This window comes from Acinonyx jubatus, chromosome A1, assembly GCF_027475565.1.
Source record: "Acinonyx jubatus isolate Ajub_Pintada_27869175 chromosome A1, VMU_Ajub_asm_v1.0, whole genome shotgun sequence".
Lineage (NCBI taxonomy): Eukaryota > Metazoa > Chordata > Mammalia > Carnivora > Felidae > Acinonyx > Acinonyx jubatus.
This window is the reverse complement of record NC_069380.1, coordinates 225,129,595-225,152,808: the sequence shown is the minus strand read 5'-3', so window position 1 is coordinate 225,152,808 and position 23,214 is coordinate 225,129,595. Positions and strand designations below refer to the sequence as shown.

At 39.4% G+C, this 23,214-nt stretch overlaps 1 protein-coding gene across 2 annotated transcripts in view; it reads right to left on the bottom strand.

Annotated features, from left to right (window-relative positions):
- The window catches only part of DNAH5 (dynein axonemal heavy chain 5), a 283,808-nt gene that overhangs the window by 58,825 nt on the left and 201,769 nt on the right, over nt 1-23,214 (bottom strand). For both annotated transcript variants that reach the window (XM_027074356.2, XM_053202043.1), the window contains exons 54-60: nt 22,059-22,212; nt 20,430-20,697; nt 10,222-10,453; nt 8,989-9,103; nt 8,570-8,746; nt 4,647-4,850; nt 106-285 (exon numbers count right to left, since the gene is read on the bottom strand). In XM_027074356.2, coding sequence (XP_026930157.2) covers nt 106-285; nt 4,647-4,850; nt 8,570-8,746; nt 8,989-9,103; nt 10,222-10,453; nt 20,430-20,697; nt 22,059-22,212 — 1,330 coding nt within the window. The remainder of the gene's footprint in view (nt 1-105; nt 286-4,646; nt 4,851-8,569; nt 8,747-8,988; nt 9,104-10,221; nt 10,454-20,429; nt 20,698-22,058; nt 22,213-23,214) is intronic.

The window sequence follows — 23,214 nt, the reverse complement described above, 5'->3', positions numbered from 1 at the left end:
TAACACCAGAGGCCAAAGGTTACTGTACACTCTGAGAAGACAAGGCCAGTTGGCCTTGAGCGCCCTTGCAGGCGCACATCACGCAGTTCCAGCTAGGGGGCTCACCTTTAGAGGCAACACTTCTCTGTTTATAGAAAAGAAGGAAGCCATGGCTTTGGTCCAGGAACAAAGACCAGCTACATTCCCACATACGCGTTTAGCAGTTTCGATGTTGTAGTCAGCCATTTCAAAGTAAGGATTCAAAAATTCTATCACTTCTTCATTGATTGTGTCTTTTGGGAATTGCTATGAAAGAAAAGAGTAAAACTAAGTCAAAATGCTTCTTTCCATGAGGCCACATTCACATTGTGCTCACAATGCCATTGAAATTGTTGAACTAAGGAATGAATGAACGACATCATATTTTGTTGATATTTCAGGATATTGGACAAAAGTCCTGAAAGTGAAAACAGAGGAAGCAGTGACAGCGAAGAAGTCGGAGCATTCTTTATCTTCTGTGAACAAGAGATACCAACCCTAAATAAATGTTCCAGGATCCAGGGAAAGAGTAAATTATTTAGGCGATGAATACTAACATGGTTATTAAAATTTCCAAAGCAATAACATGTTCATGTCATTAATCCTAAATAGGTGGATTGTAAGCCCATAAAATCAATAATGGAAAACAAATACACTCTGGTATTTTCAGCCTGCAGACAAAATATGTTTAGCATTTAGCAGCAACTAAATGCTTAATACATTCAAACAGAGGTTCTATTAAACTCATCAGAAATACGAAGGTAACTACTTGGACATTTGGTCTTGAGGGCAATGAATTAATTTTTAATCATAGAATTATCCAGAATATGAAAGAACTGTTAGCTTCTGAAGGGATAAGATTCAAAAATAGTAGCATAAGTGGATTAAGAATGCCTTCCTGCATCAAGAGAAGACTGGCCAAACAATGAAACCGGACCTTCCTCGAGTGGTGTTTGACATCTAAAAGAAGCTGAGTAGGGGCACCTTGGTGGCTCAGTCGGTAAAGGGTCTGACTTCAGCTCAGGTCATGATCTCACGGTTCATGAGTTCAAGCCCCACATCAGGCTCTGGGCTGACAGCTCAGAGCCTGAAGCCTGCTTTGGATTCTGTGTCTCCCCCTCTCTCTGCCCATCCCCTACTCATGCTCTGTCTCTCTGTCTCAAAAATAAATAAAGCATTAAAAAAATTTTAAGAAGATGATTCGATTTCTCCAAGTAGAAAGGAATGTGGCGCCTATAAATCAAAGCTTCCACAGAACATGCACGGTACAGGGCGGAGCACACACACTCTCATTCAGACAACCTCCAATGCAAGTTTCTTCTATGAGCCTGGAGAAATGATGAAGGCAGAAGAAAACTCAGAAGAATATTTGGGAGCAGCAGAAGGGCAATGGTGACAAAAGGCAAATGGTGAGGAAGCTTCCAAGAGCAGTGGCCCTGCCACCAGGCACATAGGGCAGGAGCCTGGAGTCACCTGCCAAGATCCCATGAGAAGTCCAATGCCACTGTTGCACTTTTCTGTGAAAACTCCTTGATCTCCTCGGTCACCATTGTCATTTCACATATGCTCAGAGTTCATCACCACCTGTGACTCCTTCTTGGTGACAACTTATGTCATAGAGTGCCACGTTTTAATTATCTGGGACAAGTCTGTATGGCCACCAGTTTCATAAGCTGCTCACTGTTACAGCTGCTGTAAGGTGCCTCACAAGACGCTCTAGCCTCACAACACTTGGGCATGTGGAATTGAAAACTGAATGAAAGACAGCATGAAGGTTATTGCTTTGGAAACAGATGTGACTTTGGTATTCCCCATTAGTTGTGTCACAGTCCAAATATGAAAGATAAAACAATAAAACTTCTTGAATAAAACATAGAAACACTTATTCTGCCTTAGAGGGAGGGCAAAGATTTCCTGAACAGAACACAGAAAGCACTCGTGGGAAAATATTGATAAATTGGGCTACATCAAACTGAGGAATGTCTGTTTATCAGAGGACACCCTTAACGGAATGAACAACCAAGGCAGAATGTGGGAGAGGATATTTGCAAACATATAAATGACAAATTACTCATGTTTCTTATAAGGAAATACTACACATCAATCAAAAATTTAAACAGACAAGAGACCTTAACAGGTACTTAACAAAGGAATCCCCAAGAGGTTCATAAACTGTTGAAAAGATTCTCAGCATCATTACTTACCAGGTCTAATGCAAACTAAACCCACATTAATAAAACACTACTGCAAACCCATCAGAATAGTGAAAAGTAGAAAATAGTTAAGATGCAGAACAACTTACACACTGCTGGTGGGTGTGTAAAAGGACACAGCTATTTTTGAAAGCTCTTTGGCACTATCTATAAAGCTGTTTAAATGTATACAGATGGTAGCTACCCTTGTAGTGAGCATAGCATAACATATACCATTGTCCAATCACAGTGTTGTACCCCTGAAATCAATGTAATAGTGTAAGTCAACTATACTTCTATCAAAAATATTTCCATCTGTTTTTAAAAAGGATAACGTAAGACCCAGAAATTCCATTCCTGGAGTACAGAGCCAATAGAAATTCAAATACACCCACCAAATGGCCCGTAGAGCAATATTCACAGTAGCTTTATTTATAATAGCCAAAAACTAGTAACAACCCCCAAGCCCATCAACAGTACAGTGGACAAATAAATTGAAACATATTACAGCATTTCACACTGTGCTGGCTCATACAAGCTCATAGGAAACCATTACTAAATGTTTAGGAGTTTTGCAAATAGGTTGTGAAATAGAACTGTTCTTAAAAGTTAAATTATAGAAACTTATAATTAGACAAATGTTATTTACAACAAAAATAATATACAATGAAAGTAATCACATTCTCTTACATTACTACATTTTACTATCTATGTTTCTGAGGGCATTTATATCCATTGTACCTACGTAGTGGGAAACGATACTGCTTACACACCTCTCCCCCAGTTGCATTCAGCAAGATCATTTCGGTAGCTTGCAATTGGCCATTGTAGGGATACTTATGCCATGGAAATTGGCGAGCACTACAAATCAGACTTTTTCTTTTTCTTTTTTTCCTTTTTTTCTCCCCAGAGAACCAGTTGTTTTTAAATATTTAGCACACACCACTGCTTCATATACTGAACCGCTATATAGCAATGAAAAAAGGAATGAAATACTGTCCTTGCAACAATAAGAATGAATCTCAAAGACTTGTTGAATAAAAGAGTTTAACACAGGAGGTCACGTGATATCAATTCGCCTATGTAAATTTCAAAACCGACAAAATTAATTATCAGGATAAAGATGAGAATAATAGTTACCCTAGGGGAAGTTATTGACGAGGTAGGGACACAAGACAGATTTCCGGGGTCTGGATATACAAATCCTGATCTCAGTGTTCATTAACAGGTATACATATGTGTAAATATTCATTAATCTGTATACTTAAAACTTGTACATTTTATCATACGTAAGTTCTACCTCAAAATTAAAAACATGCAAATTACTACTCAAAAAATTACTACTGAGACTTGCAAAATATAAATACACATATACTTGTATTCATATGTATACAATACATGCACATATGTCTTGCTTTCTTAAAATGATTTTTTAAACTTCTATTGAAATAGGTCACTGATGATGTTTTAGTATGCCTACAATCTATCAGGAGAGGTTCTAATGCTTTTTTTTTAATTTTTTAACATTGGTTCATTTTTGAGAGAGAGAGAGAGCAGGGGAGAGGCAGAGAGAGAGAGAGAGAGAGAGAGGGAGACATAGAATCTGAAGCAGGCTCCAGGCTCTGAGCTGTCAGCACAGAGCCTGACGTGGGGCTTGAACCCACGAACTGTGAGATGATTACCTGAGTCGCAGTCAGACACTTAACTGACTGAGCCATGCAGGCACCCCATCTAATGCTTATTTTTAAAGCTCTAATGTCTTATATTTGGAAAAGAAAATTCTGCTCTGAAAAAATACTTAAGTATATGTTCAATATATGTAAGTAGAATATTATTAAGGCTTTAAAAATAAGAAACTCTTGCCATTTGTGGAGGACATTGTGCTAAATGAAATAATCCAGACACAGAAAGACAAACCCTGCCTGTCTCACTTATACATAGAATCTAAAGTAGTCAAACTCACAGAAGCAGAGTAGAATGCTGGTTGCCAGGGATGGGGGAGGAGAAAGGAGAGATGTTGGTCAAGGCATACAGAGTATCAAGATACAAGAAGAAAAAGTTCTGGAGACCTATGGTACAGCAAGAAGAATAGAGTCAACAACATTGTATAGTTGAAATTTTCTAAGTGTTCTCGCCACAAAACAAGAAAAAAAAAAAAAAAGAAAGGAAAAGAAAATGGTAACCATGAGGTCATGGTTACTTTAGCTTGACTGTGGCAATTATTTCATAGTGTATACAGATCTCTAAACATCAAGTTGTACACCTTAATATATAGAATTTTATGTCATTCTACCTCAATAAACATGGCAAAAAAAATCAATAAGGAGAAATGTGTACGTACAGCAAAATCTTTTCAGAAACTTATTCTATTAAAGGACTCAGATACTCTAACGAAGTCTGAGTCCCCTGTCATCCCAACGTTACTGAACTACCAACCTGCAAGTTCTGTAAAAAGTTTCCTGCGGTCATGAGTTTTAAAGACTCCTGCCAGGAAGGAATTGTACAGCTTCTTTCCAGGTCAATTTTCACTGCATTGACTTTCCTTTGAAACAGGAGCAGCACACAATCCATGATCCTCATGATGAGGTGTGGTGGTCGGCCCAATGTGCGGACAGTGGCGATGTCCGAAGGCTTGATAGTCTGTGAGAGGAGAAGAGGTCATCGTGCAATCTCAGATGAGAAAGTGTGGACAAACCTGTAATCTCTCAATGCTATTTTGACAGAGGAAAGGAAGCGTATTTGAGCTAGATGCAGTCATAAGGTTGAGATGCATATTTAATCCCAAAGAAACGCACGTCCCAGAAAGTTCAAACTTCTACAATTCAAACTGACAGCAAGAGGAGAGACAGTGAGGGAAATATTGGTGAGCAGATAAGGAGCTGTGACTTCTCCAAAATTGTACAGACCACTTTGTGTCAGAAAAAGAAAAGGGGGGTGTGATCTGAAAGAAAAAGAAAACTCAGCACTCAAGGAGATATGAGGAATTCTAACCCAGGAAAACTCCAGAATGTGCAGTGCTTTTTACTCATTAGTGATGTAGGGCAAGAATCTGCCTCTCTCTTTAGCAACCCAGACTTGTCACAGTGGACCGACACAAGCAGGTAGCCCCAGGGCTGACAGACTGAATAATTAGAGGTTTCTGAGTGGAAGTGACCTTTAAATGATGGAACGTAAGCAATACGAATTTCACTAACTCAGAGAAGTCCTGTTCCATTTCTATCATGGAGATTCTGATAGAGTAAATTATTTAATAGTCAGATAGACCCACTGTGGTTGCTAATAACTGTTCTGTCTCTTAAACACTTTATGGGATAAGTATGGGAAAAAATTCTGAAGATAAGAATCTGATACGGTCCTATTTCTGGGACAAATAGTGTATACTCATTCCTTCCAGATGTTGAAAACCTTCTGTCTTAATTGCATTTGCATCAAAGGAAGGTGACCAGAGACCTTGGTATCAAAGCTAATAACCTTTTCTCTGAGGATTGGGGGAAAAAAATGAAGAAAAAAAAAACCCCACTGAATTTCGGATTGTAACTACATACTTTGGAAATGTTTGTTTCAGTCGATGCGTATTTGTGACGCAAGACAACCGGAAGTGAAGGAGAATTTGTGTTCAAGGGCTGGAAACAGCTGACAGATCTTTATATGAGACATGTGGCTATAAAAGAAAGGAGAGAAATATAATAGCAGCCAGTGGGGAAAGTGGGGTCAAATAAATGTTGTAAATAAATGTTAAGTAAAGGATGTAAGGAGCCGGACATGCTGATTTTACTTTAGCTTTAAAAGAGAAAATTGTCTAACAGAATTGGGCTCAATTATGTTGGGTGCCCAGGTAAAAGGAGTTGGGGGGAGAGGTATGTCTAAAGCTCAACCTATTTCAGCTAAGTATTGGATTCCTCTTTTCTCTGAAGACAAAGCAGTGTGACTGCCACATAATTTCCTAGACATGCTTGCAATATAATAGTTATTTAACATCTGGAGGTATTTTGTTTGTTTGTCTGGAGTCAGATTAGTTTTGAGATAGGAAGAGAAATATTCTTTGTGCTTACCTTATTTCTTGTATAGATTTATGTGGCCTGATGCCAAAAGGTTAGTTTGAGGGGATCTAGAGCTTCTTAGAATAAATTGGTAGTACCATATTTCAAGATTTCAAAAGCCCACAAGGAAGCAATAAAATGTAGGCAGAACCAATGAAGGAAATTATTGAAAATCTCTCCAATACACCCCATCATGTTACCCCTATTTCCAGACATGTCTGCATTGATGTTTATGTGGAATATCTTAGTGGTAGAGAACATGAAATTAGGAGGATAAAGAAAAATATTTTATAATACAGAAAAGATGCTAAGCCTTTTAAATCTTGGGAAAATTTACACCTTTAAGCATGATCTAAGATGCCATAGGCTCTTTTTCTATGATGCCATGGGGTATCATGAGTTAAGTAAAGATTTAAAAGATTCTTTACACTATCAATGTCTTCTTTCTATTGATCAGAGACCCACCGTCGGAAGCCAAGATGCCCCAAAAAGGGGGTTGGGTGGAGACCAGGATCTCGAAGAGATATCTAACCCCCACGTTCACTGCAGCACTATTTACAGTAGCCAATATATGGAAGCAATCTAAGTGGTCATCAGTGGATGAGTGGATAAAGAAATGTGAGATACACATGCATAGAGAGAGGGAGTGTGTGTGTGTGTGTGTGTGTGCGCGCGCATGTGTGCGTATGTGTGTGTGGCGTGCCTGTGTTCAATGGAATATTATTCAGCCTTAAAAAAAATAAAGGAAATACTGCCATGTGAGATAACATGGATGGACCTAGGGGCCATTATGCCAAGTAAAATAAACTAAATATAGAAAAACAATATGATCCCATTTACATGTGGAATCTAAAACAGTCAGATTCATTGAAGCAGAGAGTGGAATGGTGGTTGTCAGGGTCTGTCAGGAAGAGAAAATGGGGAGCTGATGGTTTTCAATTATGCTAAATAAATTCTGGAGAGTTACTACAGAGCAGAGTGCCTATCGTTAACAATACTGCATTATATACTTCAAATTTGTTAAGAGGGTAGATTTTAGATCCTATGTTAAATGTTTTTATGACATGAAAAACAATAACAACAACAATGGCATTAAAGGGAGCGGCGGGGAAACTTTGGGAGGTAGTGGACATGTCAATGGGCTTGAAGTTAGGGATGGTTTCAAGGCATATATTTATTCCCAAACTTTCCGAGTTGTATACAGTATACACGTCCTGGTTTTTACATGTCAGTCATACCACAGTAAGTTGATTTTTTAAAAACAGGCAGGGGGGAGATGAGGAGTCCAGCAGTCTAAGAGACTGAAGACCCCACGGGGCTTTGAGGATGAAGAAGCACACTCTAGCCAGTGAAAGGAGGAAGACAGAAACAGTAAGTGAAGACACATCACAGTAAGAGTAGTGTGAAAAGTTGGAGGGACAAAGGAGGTGGCCATATCTTCATTGCTTCAAAAGAGTAGAAACTCATATTTATATATTGCTCAGGAAACTAAAAGACTCAACTTGGATCAAAAAAGATTTAGAAGTGTTCAAGGCAGTGAGCCAAAGAAGCGATTAAAAAAGTTTGCATTGTCAAGCAACAAGGCATGCTTAGTGGGGGTTCTAGAACTTGAATTAGCTGTGGGCAGATCATCAGGGCTTCATTTCTCCAGCCATTTCCTAGACCAGGAATCAATAACATAAGGCAGTAGCTGAGTAAGACCGAAGTAAAGGCAATCTTCAATCGAGTCCCCAGAAATCTTCAATTGGGCCTTCGAAACTGGACCAGCTCTTTAAGGTGGGGCCTATGTCACTAAACTCATCATATTTTCTCAGAATCCAACCTCCTTCCTAATTTTGCCATTTCTGCTATTGCCACGCAAGTTGGGACCTGTTCAGAACCTGCCGTTTATGGGCTACATTAGGTCAGCAGCTCTGTATTTGGGTAAAATCCACAGATACAGTCAGAGAACGTTGTCTCTTACAGACCCGTGCCAGGGTCCTCAATGAATGGGAAGAGAAATGTTATTTTAGAAATTTTATGTGGCTTTCCCAATGTCACATAGCTTATTGGTGACAGAGTGGAAATGAGAACCCAGGACTCCTCACCGCCAATCTATGACACTGCCCATCATTCAGGAGTGAAGAAAATGAGATGCGAAGTAGCAAAAGCAATATCTATACGGAGCTAATAACATCACCCTGCAGAAACTATTCCTTGAAATAGTTCCAGGGAAGACCTTTGGTCTAGAGCAGTAGAGCGTTTCCTTGCTGTTATTCATTTTCCTTCGCCCTCCTCCCAGGCGCTAAACTTGACACCTGCCATATCACACAGATTTACCTGCAGGGCTGCTTCTGCCTCTTCTAAAGCTGGTTTTGCAGTTTCCAGTTTTTCTTCAGCGATGGCTTTGTCCTTAGAGATGCTGTCTACAATGGCTTGGGCTTTGTCCTTCACCTTCTGTACCTCAGCCTTGACCTTCTCGGCAGCCTGCGCTTTCATTGTCACTTCTTTTAAGACCTAATTCAATATAGAAGGGGAAAAAAGCTCACAGAACAAACCTTGGCAGGCTGAAAATGCACATTTTTGCCTTGATTTGTTGAGTTGGTCCGGTACCGTTTCCCAGTAAGATTAAGAGTATTAGATTCTATTGGAAATAATTTGTACTTTCATGGTGACAACTCAGTGAATATGCATACGTCATTAACACTTATTACCAGGAATTTAAAACAAATGTGGCACACGTGTGAATGCCCACGCACCGTGTCGGCTTTATCATTGGCCACTTGGAGCTCCTTTTCCTTCACTGCTAGTTCTGTGCTCAGGGCTGCAACAGATTCTGAGGCTTCTTTTAGCTTTTCCAATCCAGTATTCATTCTAGGATTGAAAATCCAAGCAAGCCATGGTTAAAATTTGTGATTTTCCAAGCACTGGTTCATTAACACAGACAGCAATGGTCGCATTTGAAGAATGAGGGTCTGTGCAAATAGCAAATCCAAGAGGGCTTGACGAAAAGAATATGCATCCAGGGTTGATGCCTAACTAAACACGTCCATATGTTTTTCACACACTGCATGTGGGACAGTGAACCCATTACAACGCTGCACAACATGAAGAACAATCGTGGGTCTAGAATCTGTATCATGAAGGAAACAGGCCTAATGAAGTTTAGTTAAATGACATGAGACTTCAAATGCTTGAAACCCAAATCTGGAGGAAGGAAAATAAATAACTTCTGTTTTGTTTTGTTAAAAAGACCAATTAAGTTAAAAGAAGAAAGATTTGGGGTTAAGGAATGAAACAAATCAAGGAATGAAGCCATCAGAACCACCCTGCGAAGGGATGCTGCCTGTCTGGGCCTGAGATAATGTAACCTCAAAGACCAGGGCCCTCAGAGTCAGTCAGTCCAGTGTCCCACCCAGGGTGCCTTATGAAGCATCCCTGGCTGGTTCTGGCCATATCCAAGCAGAAGCTATAGGTGTTCAGAAGAGAGCTGGGCAGAGCAGTGAAATCTGGAACAGAGTTCAGTGAAGCAGGGTATTCTCCAGGCAATGAACGTCAGCATTCCAGAGAAGGACGAGTGGAGGGAGGCAGGCAGTCTGAATTCTCTATTTCCGCCATTATGTCATTCAGTATCATAGCAAGTAGCAGGTCACATGAACACTTGGCAACACTTTAATCTCCTGGGCAAAAACAAAGCTCCTAGCAATCATGGACTAATCCTTGGAATAGGCTTGAGAGGAGGGTGCCTCAGCCTCAGCACTATTGGCATTTGGGGCTGATTCTTTGCTGCAGAGGGCTATCCCGTGCACTGTGAGATGTTAGCAGCATCCCTGACCTCTACTCATTTGCCGCCAACAGCACCCCTTCCCGACCACCTGAGTTGTAACAGACAAGAATGTTTCTAGTCATTGCAAAATGCTCCCTAGGAGCAAATTTCTCCCCGTGGAGAGCCAATGCTTTAAAACAGCTTTATATCCGAACTTCACACTTACCTGTTGGCCAGGGTTTGCACTTCTGCACGCTTTTCTCCATATGTGAGCATATAGCCTTGAATAAAGGAGAGGTACGACTTGGGAGTCACATGAGCAGGCCGTCGGAATCTCTGGAAATAATCAACACACTTCTCAGCTACCCCGTCCTGGAAGGAGCCCATGCATTGGACCACTTCCTTCTTGGTGTCCAAACTGCAGTCAATATCATAGGGGGACAGGAAGTGTTCAGACACTAGAAGGAATAAGGACGGCAGTGTGTGAAATATACATACGAATGACCATCTGAAAAGTTAACTGGCTAATTTTGAAAGATTTAGACATTTTTTAGGACTGCAGACCATTTTTATACCCAAACTTGGTAAATATCTGTCAGCATTTTTGGCCCCAGGCCTATGATTTCAACAATTTTATTTTCCCTTTCATTTATAAAGCTGTAACAGACCTCAAGACTATCATCAGCCTTTGTTTTCTGTTACTTATGCAAAGAAGTCTCTTCTGCATGGCTGCGGGTTCTGGTCAACTGCCAGCCTGTTTTATGCTTCACATAAGGGCAAAAGTGGTACAAATAACTCAGAAATCAGTGCCCACCTGGTACTCAAATTTAACATTCCCGTTCACTTTTAAATGCAGAACCTGTCATACCCTTAATTCCCCCAGGCTCTGACTGCATTTGGTATGTGGAATGTTTGCCACTATATTTTTTTTATGCCAGGGTCATCCTGTTCTTAAAAGGGGTGGGTGGCCATTTGCAGTCAATTCTAATTTACAGTGTCCTTTAAAAATGTTTGGGTAAAAACCTCCTGTTGAAGACCTTTGTCTTCCCGATACTGCCAATCATGGGACCCATTCTAAGGCAGCATTTCCTATTATAGGAAGAGGCCATAAAGCCAGACCTAATCAATCACCACAAACACGCTGAGTGCGGCACACCGAGCCCTGTGATGGCACCGTGGAGCTAAAGACTAGTATGAAATTTGGCCTCAATGCCAAGGAATTTACAAAGGTCATGCACAATGCACTTAGAAGTTATCATAACCAACTTTATGCATCTTGGGGGATACAAAACTGCGTACGGATTTGCTTGAAAAGTACTTAAAGCATTGAATAATGTACATAAGAGTTGCAAATAGAAATATGGCCAATAAAAAGGGAAGGAAAGAGAAGGAATCAAGTAAACAAACCTATCTGGTGATAGTTGGCAAAGAAATAAAAAATGATTAGCAACTGATCACTAAATTAAGTTCTTAAAGCAATTGTGGGGTAGTGTTTACATCTATGTAAATAATAGGTACCATTTCTCGGCTTGGTTATAAACAAAGTTTACCATATACATTGAAAGGCCATAAATTAAGACTCAGAAGTCATATTTTCTGATATGAGTTAAGCAATCTCTACAAAGAACAGTTTAACTTCTAGGAAGTTTAAGTCTAGGCACCAGGAACACAGGAACAATCTTTGCCTAGGATAAAGTTTTTGTAGGTATTAACCCCTACAGCTGCAATATTCACCATGCACCAGGCATGATACTAAGTGCTTTACTTGGCATTACAGGGTATCCTCGGGGAGGTTCCCACTTTCTGAAAACCTCCTTGTATTTACTATGTAATGATTTTTTCCCTTCTTATGTGAGCAGAGAGTATCAATATGGAGAATTCTTTTTTATGTAGCAAGTGCTGTTTTTATCTCTCTAAAAGTCAAAGAGAATAAAAATAGAGTAGATTCAAAGGATATTTTTCCAAGGACCCACAATCTCTGGTGCAGGAAAGGTTATGAAAACAATCAGATCACTTTTACTTAGCGTGACCAAAGCCTGCTAAGCTCAAGCAAGAGGCCATGGAAAACCCTTCCAAGGTCATCTCTATTATCTAATCACCAATGCAGCAATGCCAGTTTGGGGGCCCATCTTCAGACTGAAGCCTGAGGTTGGTATGGGTTATATTTTGGTGTTGTGTGCTCACAGCACTTGATGGGAATGAGGTGAGGTATGTGTGGGATAGAGAGGAGAATGTTCGGATCACTGCCTGAATTTTGGTGCCCTTCAATTTCCACTTCATTGAGATGAAAAGAATTGAAGTAACAAAGTGAAAGAGGGACATGAGTTGCCTATCCAGCAGCCATCCTCTCTCTTTGTTACTAAAAGAATCTCTATTTTGCTCAAGGCAACAATCTGCCCAACTAAAATTCGTCGATTGTCCAGACTCTCTTACAAGTAGGGGTGACCCAGTTGAGGCCAATGACGTGCAGACAAAACTTCTTGGGGAAGAACGTTGCCCTGAACTAAAAGGCAAATTTCACAAGGCGTCAACAAACATAATGTCTGGAGATGCAACAGCCACCTTGTGCCTGTAAGAGTAAAAGCCACACCCTAAGGACAACAGCAAGATAGAAGGAGTAAGACCCCCCAAATGGCATCATCCTGGACTGCACAGCTCTGTATTTTCTTGGCAGCAGGAGAAGGGGGGAGAAAAAAGTACTTGCTTGAGCAAGCACTTCTCTGGTTTTCTCTTACAGCCAAACACATTCTCAACCGATACCTTCAGAGGGCAAACATGTCTAATCTTGACAAAACCTTATCAGTTAATCCTTACAACATCCCTAAGTGATGAATTTTAATATGTACCTTTTGTACAGAAGAATAATGAGGCTTAGAGGAGTTTCCTTGCAGATGGCAGATTGGCTATTCGATCCAAGGATGATGGACTCCAAAGCCCATGTCACCTTGATTTAGAAATCCAAAGACAACTGAACTCTGTAGTCTTTTAGAGTGCTAAGCAAACACATTCAACTGCAGCACCAAGTCCAAAAATATTTATTGACTAATGTGCTTCATAAGCAAAATAGGCTAATTTTCCCAGACAAAATGTGGATACTGTTGTGGTTGGCATTACTTTCTGAGGGGTTAGCACGTGAAACTGCCTTCTTGATGATGTATCACCAGCTGTGAGCGGCTGCAGAAGCAGGGTGGCTAGCTCATAAGACCATGTCTTGTATATTATAAATCAAGTAATAATTCTCAAAGAGGGCCATTTTATTCACACATTTAAAATGGCCTTCTTTGAAAAAAAATACACCATATATATGCTATTGATTTTGCTTGAGACTTCATTTTCAAGTGAAGATGGCCTATTTTTATAACAATGTGCTTATTTAAAATGTAATCTAGAAGAATATTAAAAGTTATCTTTACCATGGAGAAATCTAAATAAAGTTCATGGGTTTAGGAGTGACATTAGTACCACAGAGTATCATTAAGAAATGCAAGACTACTATCTTAATAATACTGGAATTAAACGAAAAAACCTAATAAAAAATGAAATAGGAAAGGAAAATCAAAATGCCTCAGCTGATGGAAACCTCTGCCCCTCATTCTCCCAAAAAAAAAAAAAAAACAAATTAAAACTGTAACACACCACAAATTGATGCCAGTATCCCCAAAGAAGCCTTTGAATGAGTCATAAACTACTTTGAATCATAAATTCAAAAGTTAAAAAGAAACTGATCAAATAGTGTATCAGGAAGAAATGAAAACAGGAATTGACTAAGCTCAGGAAATAAGAAGAAAAAGACAAACCATCTTGGAAATGAGGACTAAACTAAAGGTAGCCAAGGAAGGGACAAAAAAGAGAAAAAAAAATACAGACAAGACCACCAGAATGAAGAGAATACAGACATTTAAAGAAACAATTCATTCAAGACAACGCCATGTAAAGCTAAAAACAAAGGTTTGCCAAAATGGAGGTTATTAAATGGTGGAAAAGACAAGACTTTACAACATAAAACAAGGCATATTTTTCTTTAAATGCTTTATCAAGAGACTTAGTCAATTTAAATTCACATATGAAAAAACTCACATTTTTCCCAAAAGCACTTTAGTTATGAAAATACTACAAAATCTAGTATTAACCTTCTAAGTAAGCATCTTTAAATTAGAAAAATACTCTGTGCAATAACATCAATCCAAAAAAGAAATTAAGAAGAACTAATTTATAATGATAGCATCCAAAAGAATAAAATATGTAGGAATAAACTCCATCAAAGGAAATGAAAGACTTGTACGCTAAAAACCATAAACTACTAATGAAAGAAATTAAAATAAACACAAATACATGAAAAGACATCACATGTTTATGATTTGGAAGAATTATTATTTTCAAATGTCCATACTACCCAAAGCCATCTACAGATTCAATAGAGTCCTGATCAAAATTCCAATGGCATTTTTTTACAGAAATAGAGAAAACAATCCTAAAATTCATATGGAACAACATAAAACCCCAAAAAAACCAAAGCAATTCTGAGCAAGAACAAAACTGGAGGCGTCACACTTCCTGATTTCAAAATATATTACAAGGTTACAGTAATTAAAACAGTGTGGTATTGGCCTTAAAAATAGACATATAGACCAACGGAACAGAAGAAAGTCCAGAAATAAACCCATATATATATTGATTTTCAACAAGGGTGCCAAGAATACACAATGAGGAAAGGATAGTCTCTTCAATAAGTGGTGTTGGAAAAAGTGGAGATCTATATGCAAAAGAATGAAATCGGACTACTGTCTTACACCATACACAACACTCTATGTATTGTTTAATCTATTTTGAGATTAAAATAGATTAAGTAGATTAAAGACTTAACCATAAGACCTGAAACCATAAAACTCTCAGAAGGAAGCATAATGGGTAAGCTCCTTGACAATGCTCTTGGCCATAATTTTTGGACATGACACCAAAAGCACAGGCAGCAAAAGCAAAAACAACATGGGGCTACACCAAACGAAAAAATCTCCTGCACAGCAAAGAAATCAATTAACAAGTGAACAAGTAGCTTATGGAATGGGGGAGAAAATATTTGCGAACTGTACCTCTGATAAGAGACAACATGTGAAATAAATAACTCCTACAACTCAACAGCAAAAAAACAAGTAACTTGATTAAAATGGACAAAGTGGGGAGGTGCCTGGGTGACTCAGTCAGGTAGGCGTCTGACACAATTTCGGTTCAGGTCATGTTCTCATGCTTCGTGAGTTCAAGCCCCACATCAGGCTCTGTACTGTCAGCGTGGATCCTGCTTGGGATTCTCTCTCTCTGCCCCTCCCCTGCTCACGCTGTCTCTGTCTCCTGAAAATAAATAAACTTGAAAAAATTTTCTAAAAAAAATGGATAAATTAACTGAAAAGAGATTTCTTTAAAGAAGACATACAAATGGCCAACAGATATATGAAAAAGTGTTCAACATCACCAATCACCAGGGAAATGCAAATCAAAATAACAATGAGATATCACTTCACATCAGTTAGGATGACCATTATCAAAAAAAAAAAAAAAAACAAAAGATAACAAATGTTGGCAAGGGTGTGCAAAAAAAGGAGGGTCCTCACAGTGTGGAGGGTCCTCAAAAAATCAAAAATAGAGCTACCATATGATACAACAATCCCACTTCCAGGCACATTTCCAAAGGAAGTAATATCACTGTCCCAGAGATATCTGTGCCCCTGTGCTCATAACAACGTTATTCACAGTAGCCAAGACGTGGAAACAACTTAAATGTCTGTTGATGGTTAAATGGATATACATGCAATAGAATATTATTCGGCCTTAAAAAAGACACCCTGCCAAAAAAAAAAAAAAAGACACCTGCCATTTGCAACAACATGGATGAACGTGGAGGGCATTATGCTAAGTGAAATAAGCCAGACACAGAAGGACAAATACTCCATGATACCACTTACAGGAGGAATCTGAAGTGTCAGACTCATAGAAGCAGAGAGGACTGTGATTGCCAGGGACTAGGAAGAGGGGGTCCCATTTCCCCCTCCTCCCAGTCAGAAAGTAACAAAAAGTACAAAGTTTTAGCTATTCATGAATAAGTCCTAGAAGTCTGCTCTGTATCATGATGCCTGTAGCTAACAATGCTATTTGTATACTTAAAATTACTACAAGAGATCTTACGTCATGTTCTTATCACAAAATAATAATAATAATAATTAAGAAATAACTTAAGAACTTCTTACAGTTAAGAAGTCAGAAGGAAACTTCTGGAGGTGATGGATTGTCTACGGTACAGATTATGATGATAGTCTCATGGGTGTGTATTTACCTCGAAATACATCAAATTGTATATTTTAAATATGCTCAGCTCTTTGTATACCATTCATACCTCAATAAACAGGCTTAAGAAACAAAAAGTGCATCTTAAAGAATAAAATATTAATCGGGGCGCCTGGGTGGTTCAGTCAGTTGAGCGTCTGACTTCAGCTCAGGTCATGATCTCACCATTCATGGGTTCTAGCCCCGCATCAGGCTCTGTGCTGACAGTTCAGAGCCTGGAGCCTGCTTCGGATTCTGTGTCTCCCTCTCTCTCTGCCCCTCCCCCATTCATGCTCTCTCTCTGTCTCAAAAGTAAAAATTAAAAAAAATTTTGTTAAAGAATAAAATATCAATAAAATATTAATTAATTATAAAAATATACAATTTAATATTTTATGGGAAATAGTATAATCTAAATGATATATACTAACACAAATGAAATCATGTATTTCCTTTCTGATGTGGCTGGAGATAATAATTTAACTTAGAACCAGAATCCTGAAGACAACTTAAATAAGGTTGTTTCTAGAAACCTCACGGCTAGTTTTCCAAGAAGAATAAACAACACTTAAGTTCCTAAGTATATTAAGTATTTGCAATGCCCACACATGGTATTCTTTCAAATTAACAGAAGCAAGGTTAATATTAGGTGCGTAGATGTTGGTTTTCCCAACAAGATTTTGTATTTACTAAATAAAGGAGCTATGCCTTATATCTTATTTTATCCACTGCTGTGACTAGCACAGTAAACACTTACCAGACTAGACTGAAGACATACCACAAAAAATTACAGGTTATCAATAGTTTAAGAAGATTTCAATACCAGGTACATGATATAAAGTCTACATGCTAAGATATAGGAGGTCCAAGATGGGAGGGCGGGAAACTAAATATTCCTTAGAGAACAAAAAAAGAGTGAAGGATGTGTTGAGTTCTGACTAAGCTCTGGAACTTAGATAAACAGAGGAAACTGAAGAGAATATTCTTGATCTAAGGGGGACAATGCATGGAGAATAAGTATGATTAAAGCACATTCAGAGGACAAACAAAAGAGGTGTATCTGGGGAGAAAAAGAGAGAGATTTGTGTTGGGTTAGAGAAGACTGCAAGTAAATCAGCTTTGACAGACTGACTCATTCATTCAGCACTGGTAGCTGCCCAGATTGTGAATAAAAGATAGGTAGTCCTTGACTTCATGGAGTTTTTAGTCTAGTGGGCCAGATCAACACACAACTATACAAATGGCAGACTGTGGTTAGCCCCAGGAAGGAAGAGCACAGAGTGCTATGAAGTGATACCATGGGATCAGTTTTGTGGGGAGAAGGGGAGGCAGGATTGTTCCCCTTAGGAAGGGAAGTTTGACTGAGCCAGCACCATCCAGACAAAGGGAGGAGGGTTCAATAGGATGGAGGAGGAGGGTGTCACATGGGAAGAAAAAGCAGCCTGTTCAAGGATCGAGAAGAACAGAATAGGAAGAAAGAGTGACCTCAAGGGAAGATGGGGGGTGGGCAGGGCCACGCTTGCCAGTCTGGGAGGCCAGGCTACCTAACGTGGCCTTTCTCCCAAGAGCACGGGGAGGTCATGCGAGGTTCTAAGTAGAAAGCTGTGTGGTTGGGTTTGTGTTTTCCTCATTCTTCTGTCAGCATTGTGGGATAGATGGCAGACAGCTGGAAGAGGAGGAGAGGTCATTAGAAAGTGATCTGGGTTTTCCAGGTGAGTGACAATGACAGCTTGGCCTACGACATCTGTGAGAGGGAAAGTGCTAGAGACAGTCCCCCAGTATTTAAAAGATAAAGTCAACATGGGGTACCTGGGGGGCTCAGTTGGTTAAGCATCTGACTCTTGATTTTGGCTTTGGTCATAATCTCATGGTTCATGAGATTGAGCTCCGTGTCAGGCTATGAGCTGCGGTGTGGAGGCTACTTGGGATTCTCTCTCTCCCTCTCTCTCTGACCCTCCCGCCCCAAATAAATAAATAAACTTAAAAGAAAAAGATAAAGTCAAAGTGATTTGCCAATGGAGCAGACTTGAGAGCTGAAGGAAGCTGGGATGTTCAAGACAAAGACAAAGCTTTCTGATTGCATGGTTTTGTGGACGATGGTGGGACTTCCTGGGGAAGGGACCAGAGGAGAGGCAGTTCAGCTGCAGACATGTGGAGTAGAGGTCTGTAAAGCCCCCATGAGGATGTATCAAGCAGGCAGCCAAGTGCACAGAATGTATCAAGCAGGCAGCCAGAGGACTGACGAGACTAGAGAGAAAAGTTGATGGGGCACATCACCCAGAAGGATGACAATGAGCTTGCCTGGGAAGAGGATCCGGACTGAAGACACAAGCCCACCTTACCCCCTACTATGCCTGGCTCTATAAACAGCATGGAGTTCAATAAATACATTCGCAATAAACAAACAAGGAGCCGCATCCGTTGAAAGTCAGGACAGCAGCTAGGAAACAACTACACGGAAATGAAAACTTCCCTGACCTCCGTGCAATCCTGGCTTGGGTTGATACGATGAGATTTATAAGAAAGGGGCAGATTTGTGAGAAATTAACAAAGGAAAGATCAGTGAGGCCTTTGTCTTGTAATAAAAGAAATGATTGAAATACAGACCTAGCAGGAAGGGCTCCATATTTAAATTAAATCATCTTAATTATGGTATATTACAATGTTTGTCACCTGAAATTGGTATTTTATTGTTCATAATAATACCTTACATGCCACCCTACAAAGTACTTGCATACTAATTACCATGTTTCATAGTTAACTTTAATATAGCTCTTAAATTCTGTCATTGTGTGCTCTGCATTTATATCCTACTTCAAGGAATTTTAAAGCTTTACCCTTAGTTGTGTTTACATTTTAAGAGGACTTAAAATTTTAAATCACTGGCCTTTTCTCAAACCTTAGAAGACAAAAGAGGAAAATGTACATGTGTACTTTGAATATGTAAAAACATTCTGTGTTTAAAAGCCACAGATTGGAAAAACATTATTGTCAACAGCAGTTTGCAGAGAATACAATGTCCCCAGTGGATAAGAATTTGTTAAAAATATATATAAATCTATAAAACCTGGGTTCCTCCCCCAGTACAGATCCTAGTGCTTCTTAAATCTCTGACAAGTCCCTCGGCTTCAGCGTCCCCCGTGTCTCCATCTGTAGGAGATGGGCTAATCGGTCGTTCTCACGCTGGGCACCATAGAACTGGAGCGCCAGATGTGGGTGTGACACATACGTAGGCTGGGGCTGGGAGGGCAAGCTCCAGCCCCTTCCTCAACTCCTTCACCTCACTTTTATCTACCAAGGCTACCAGCAACGTATTACTGGGAAATAGGACTCTTCTGAATTATTATTAAAACATAACCAGACAAAAAGTTTGAAAAACCACTGCCGTGAGACAGGGCACCCCTGAGATTCTGATACAACAGGTCAAGGGTGAGTGAGGCCTAAACATCCGGATCACTTAAAATATCCACAAACAATTTCTCACCCAAAGCTGAAAAAACATAAACTCAATGATCTCTAACATCTCCTCTACTAACATCTCTTCCACAGAAGTGGAAGCAGCAAGGATCCAAGTCCCAGAACACTCTAGCTAACATTCCTTTCAAGGATAGGAACCATCAGAGGACTGCTGGATAATGTCTTCTTCTTTGATTTCCAGCACTGCAGCCACGAGAACAAAATGTCCAAGAGACATTTGGCTTCAACTACTCTGAGATTGGCCAATCCACTTTGAAAAGAACACAAATGCTATCAAAGCAGTTAAAACCTCAGTGCCTTCCTGGGACATCCTGGAACGTGTCTGGGGATCCAACTGAGACAAAGCCTTTAAGCATCCCTGAGAAGACTAGAATCACTGGAAATTAATCCAAGGGAGTACAGACCGAAGATCACTTTCTGATAACCACAATCGGGGAAAAATTAGCTACCTAATATGAAAGAGCAGCATCTTGGAAATATCCTAAACTGCTGGACAAAGTGACTTTTGACTCAATCCTGTACAGAGAGAACAAACAGCACAGAATATAAATAAATAAACACGCGTGCGCGCGCACACACACACACACACACACACACACACAGTGTTAACCAAAAACTGACAAAAATGTCCACCACACTAACCAGCAATTAAGGCATCTTTAGGCCATCGGCTGAACCAGTCAATGGTGCATCCTGAAATAAGGGCAGGGAACTTCAAAGCTCGATTTCGAAATTTCTCCCCCACAGGTGAAAAGCAGAGCACAATGTGAAGGTTCTGCCGGACCCGACTCATGAAGTAGTCATACAGGTTCTCATTGGTAGGAGGGCGCCTGGGGTATTCTTTTTTCATGACTGATAGGAGATCACTATTAATTTCATCAATTTCATCACGAGCAAATAGGTTGGAGACCTTCAAAAGAAGTGCGAACATTCAAATTCAGTACAGGCATATACAAACAGATCAAAATACATAGGTCAATACATATGATTGATATGATATGATATCTTTCCTCCATTTGTGTCCTAAAACTCACCTTTAAAAATTAACAAAAGTCCTCATGACACAAACAAATGGAAAGACATTCCATGCTTATAGATTTTTTTAAATGTTTACTTATTTATTTTGAATGAGAGAGAGCATACATGCATGTGAGTGGGGGGCAGGCAAGAAGGAGAGAGAGAATCCCAAGCAGGCTCCACACTGTCAGCACAGAGCCTGACACGGGGCTCAATCCCATGAACCCATGAGATCATAACATGAGCCAAAATCAAGAGTCAGATGCTCAACCGATTGAGCACACCTCCATACTAATAGATTGAAAGAATTAATGTTATTAAATGTCCATATTTCCCAAAGCAATCTACAGATTCAATGCAATCCCTATCAATGTACCAACAGTATTTTCTGCAAAACTAGAATAATCCTAATATTTGTATGGAACCACAAAAGACCCCCAATAGCCAAAGCAACTTTGAAAAGGAAGAACAAAGATGAATGTATCACAATTCCAGATTTCAAAATGAACTGCAAACCCATAATAAAACAGTATGGCAATGGGGAGTCTGGGTAGCTTGATCAGTTGAGTGTCCAGCTCTTGATTTCAGCTCAGATCATAATCTCAGTTTGTGAGATCAAGCCCTCTGTGCTGAGAGCATGGAGCCTACTTGGGATTCTCTTTCTCCCTCTCTACCCACATTCTGTCTCTTTCTCTGTCTCTCTAAACATAAACAAAATAACTGAAATGAAATGAAATGAAATGAAATGAAATGAAATGAAATGAAATGAAATGAAAATGGCTTAAAGACCTAAATATAAGACCTGAAACCATAAAACTCCTAGAAGAAAACATAGGCAGTGGTCTGTGGCATTAGCCTTAGCAACATTTTTTCTAGATGTGTCTTCTCAGGCAAGGGAAACAAAAGCAAAAATAAACTATTAGGACTACAGCAAAATAAAAAGCTTTACACATCCTTTTTTAAAACAATTAGCCAAGTCCTCAAGATAAGATACCCCACATTTTAAAATACACAAACGATTCTATTATTAACTGCAAAGTCATAGTCCTTGGAGGGGGTAAATGGACATATCGAATATCCAATCAGCTCACTTTTATTCTCCAAACCCAACAGAAAAAGCATTTCTTCCTAATAGGGATCTCCTAATCCCCCATAATAGCACTCATTCAACAACTGTGATGGAAGGACACAGAGAGCTCTCAAGCTGGAGGCCATCTGAAGAGTCAAAATGCATGAAGCTATATGAACTCCTACCTCCCCCGATGATAAAACATTGTTCACGTATTCCAAAACTGACTCATCCTTAATCTCGTTGTCCGTGAAGATGAAAGTGATTCCTCTGCCTTGCTGTCCAGCCGTTCTATACAAAATCTTCAGGTCTTCCACTAGATTTGATGTGTTGTAGGACCTAAAGAAATATTGTCATTGTGTCATTAGCTAAATTATTTTGATGGGAAGGAAAAGATTGTTATAACAATGCTTTATGCCATTTGGTTAATAAAAAGAAGTGCGATATTGGTCCATCAGATAAGAATTTTATTGTATGGGAATGTTACTGGTTCATTGTATTTACTTACAAGGATGAAATTGATTTTTAAAACTTTCTTTCAGTGCTGAATACCTACTCCTTTGGGAGTAATAGAGGTGCACCATTTTGTGAAAATTTTGAGTATTTCCTTATTTGCTAAAGTTAAGAACTCTTTTTTTTCTTGAGGCATAATTGACATATAACATTATGTTAGTTTCAGTTGCACAACATAGTATTTCCATACTCGCATATATTGTTAAAAGATCACCACAATAAGTCAACATCAAGTCAAATCACATTATATTTACCTGCAAATATGAAACTGATTTTTAAACTCCACATATCATGAAACAGCTGGGACACAAAATAAAAACCTAGAGTAAAAAGTCAACCTGAAACCAAAATACTGTTTTTACCATAACGAAGTGTCATCCGAAGCCATATATGTTTCATTTTGAAAATACTTGTTGGTAACGCTAAAACAAAGGTTAAATTGGGATGTTTACTAAGGACCTATCTGCCATTGGAATTGTAATGACACCTCACAAATTAATCTAAATGAAGCAATTTCAAGTCTTATTCTTTCGGGTGAGGGACATGCCTCATTACAAATGGTGCCCTCTCGAGGCGCCTGGCTGGCTCCATCGGAAGAGTGGGTGACTCTTGACCTCGGGGTTGTAAATTCGAGCCCTGCATTGGGTGTAGAGAAATTACTTAAATAGTAAAATATTAAAAAAAGAATGTTGCCCTCTCATCCTCCAACACATCTTTGGGGCCCACATAAAAGAGTTTTCTGAGCAATCAGTACACAGTAGGAGACTAGCTGGAAACACGGAATATCACACTCTAAATCTTCTTTCACGATGAAAAGCAATCCTTTAG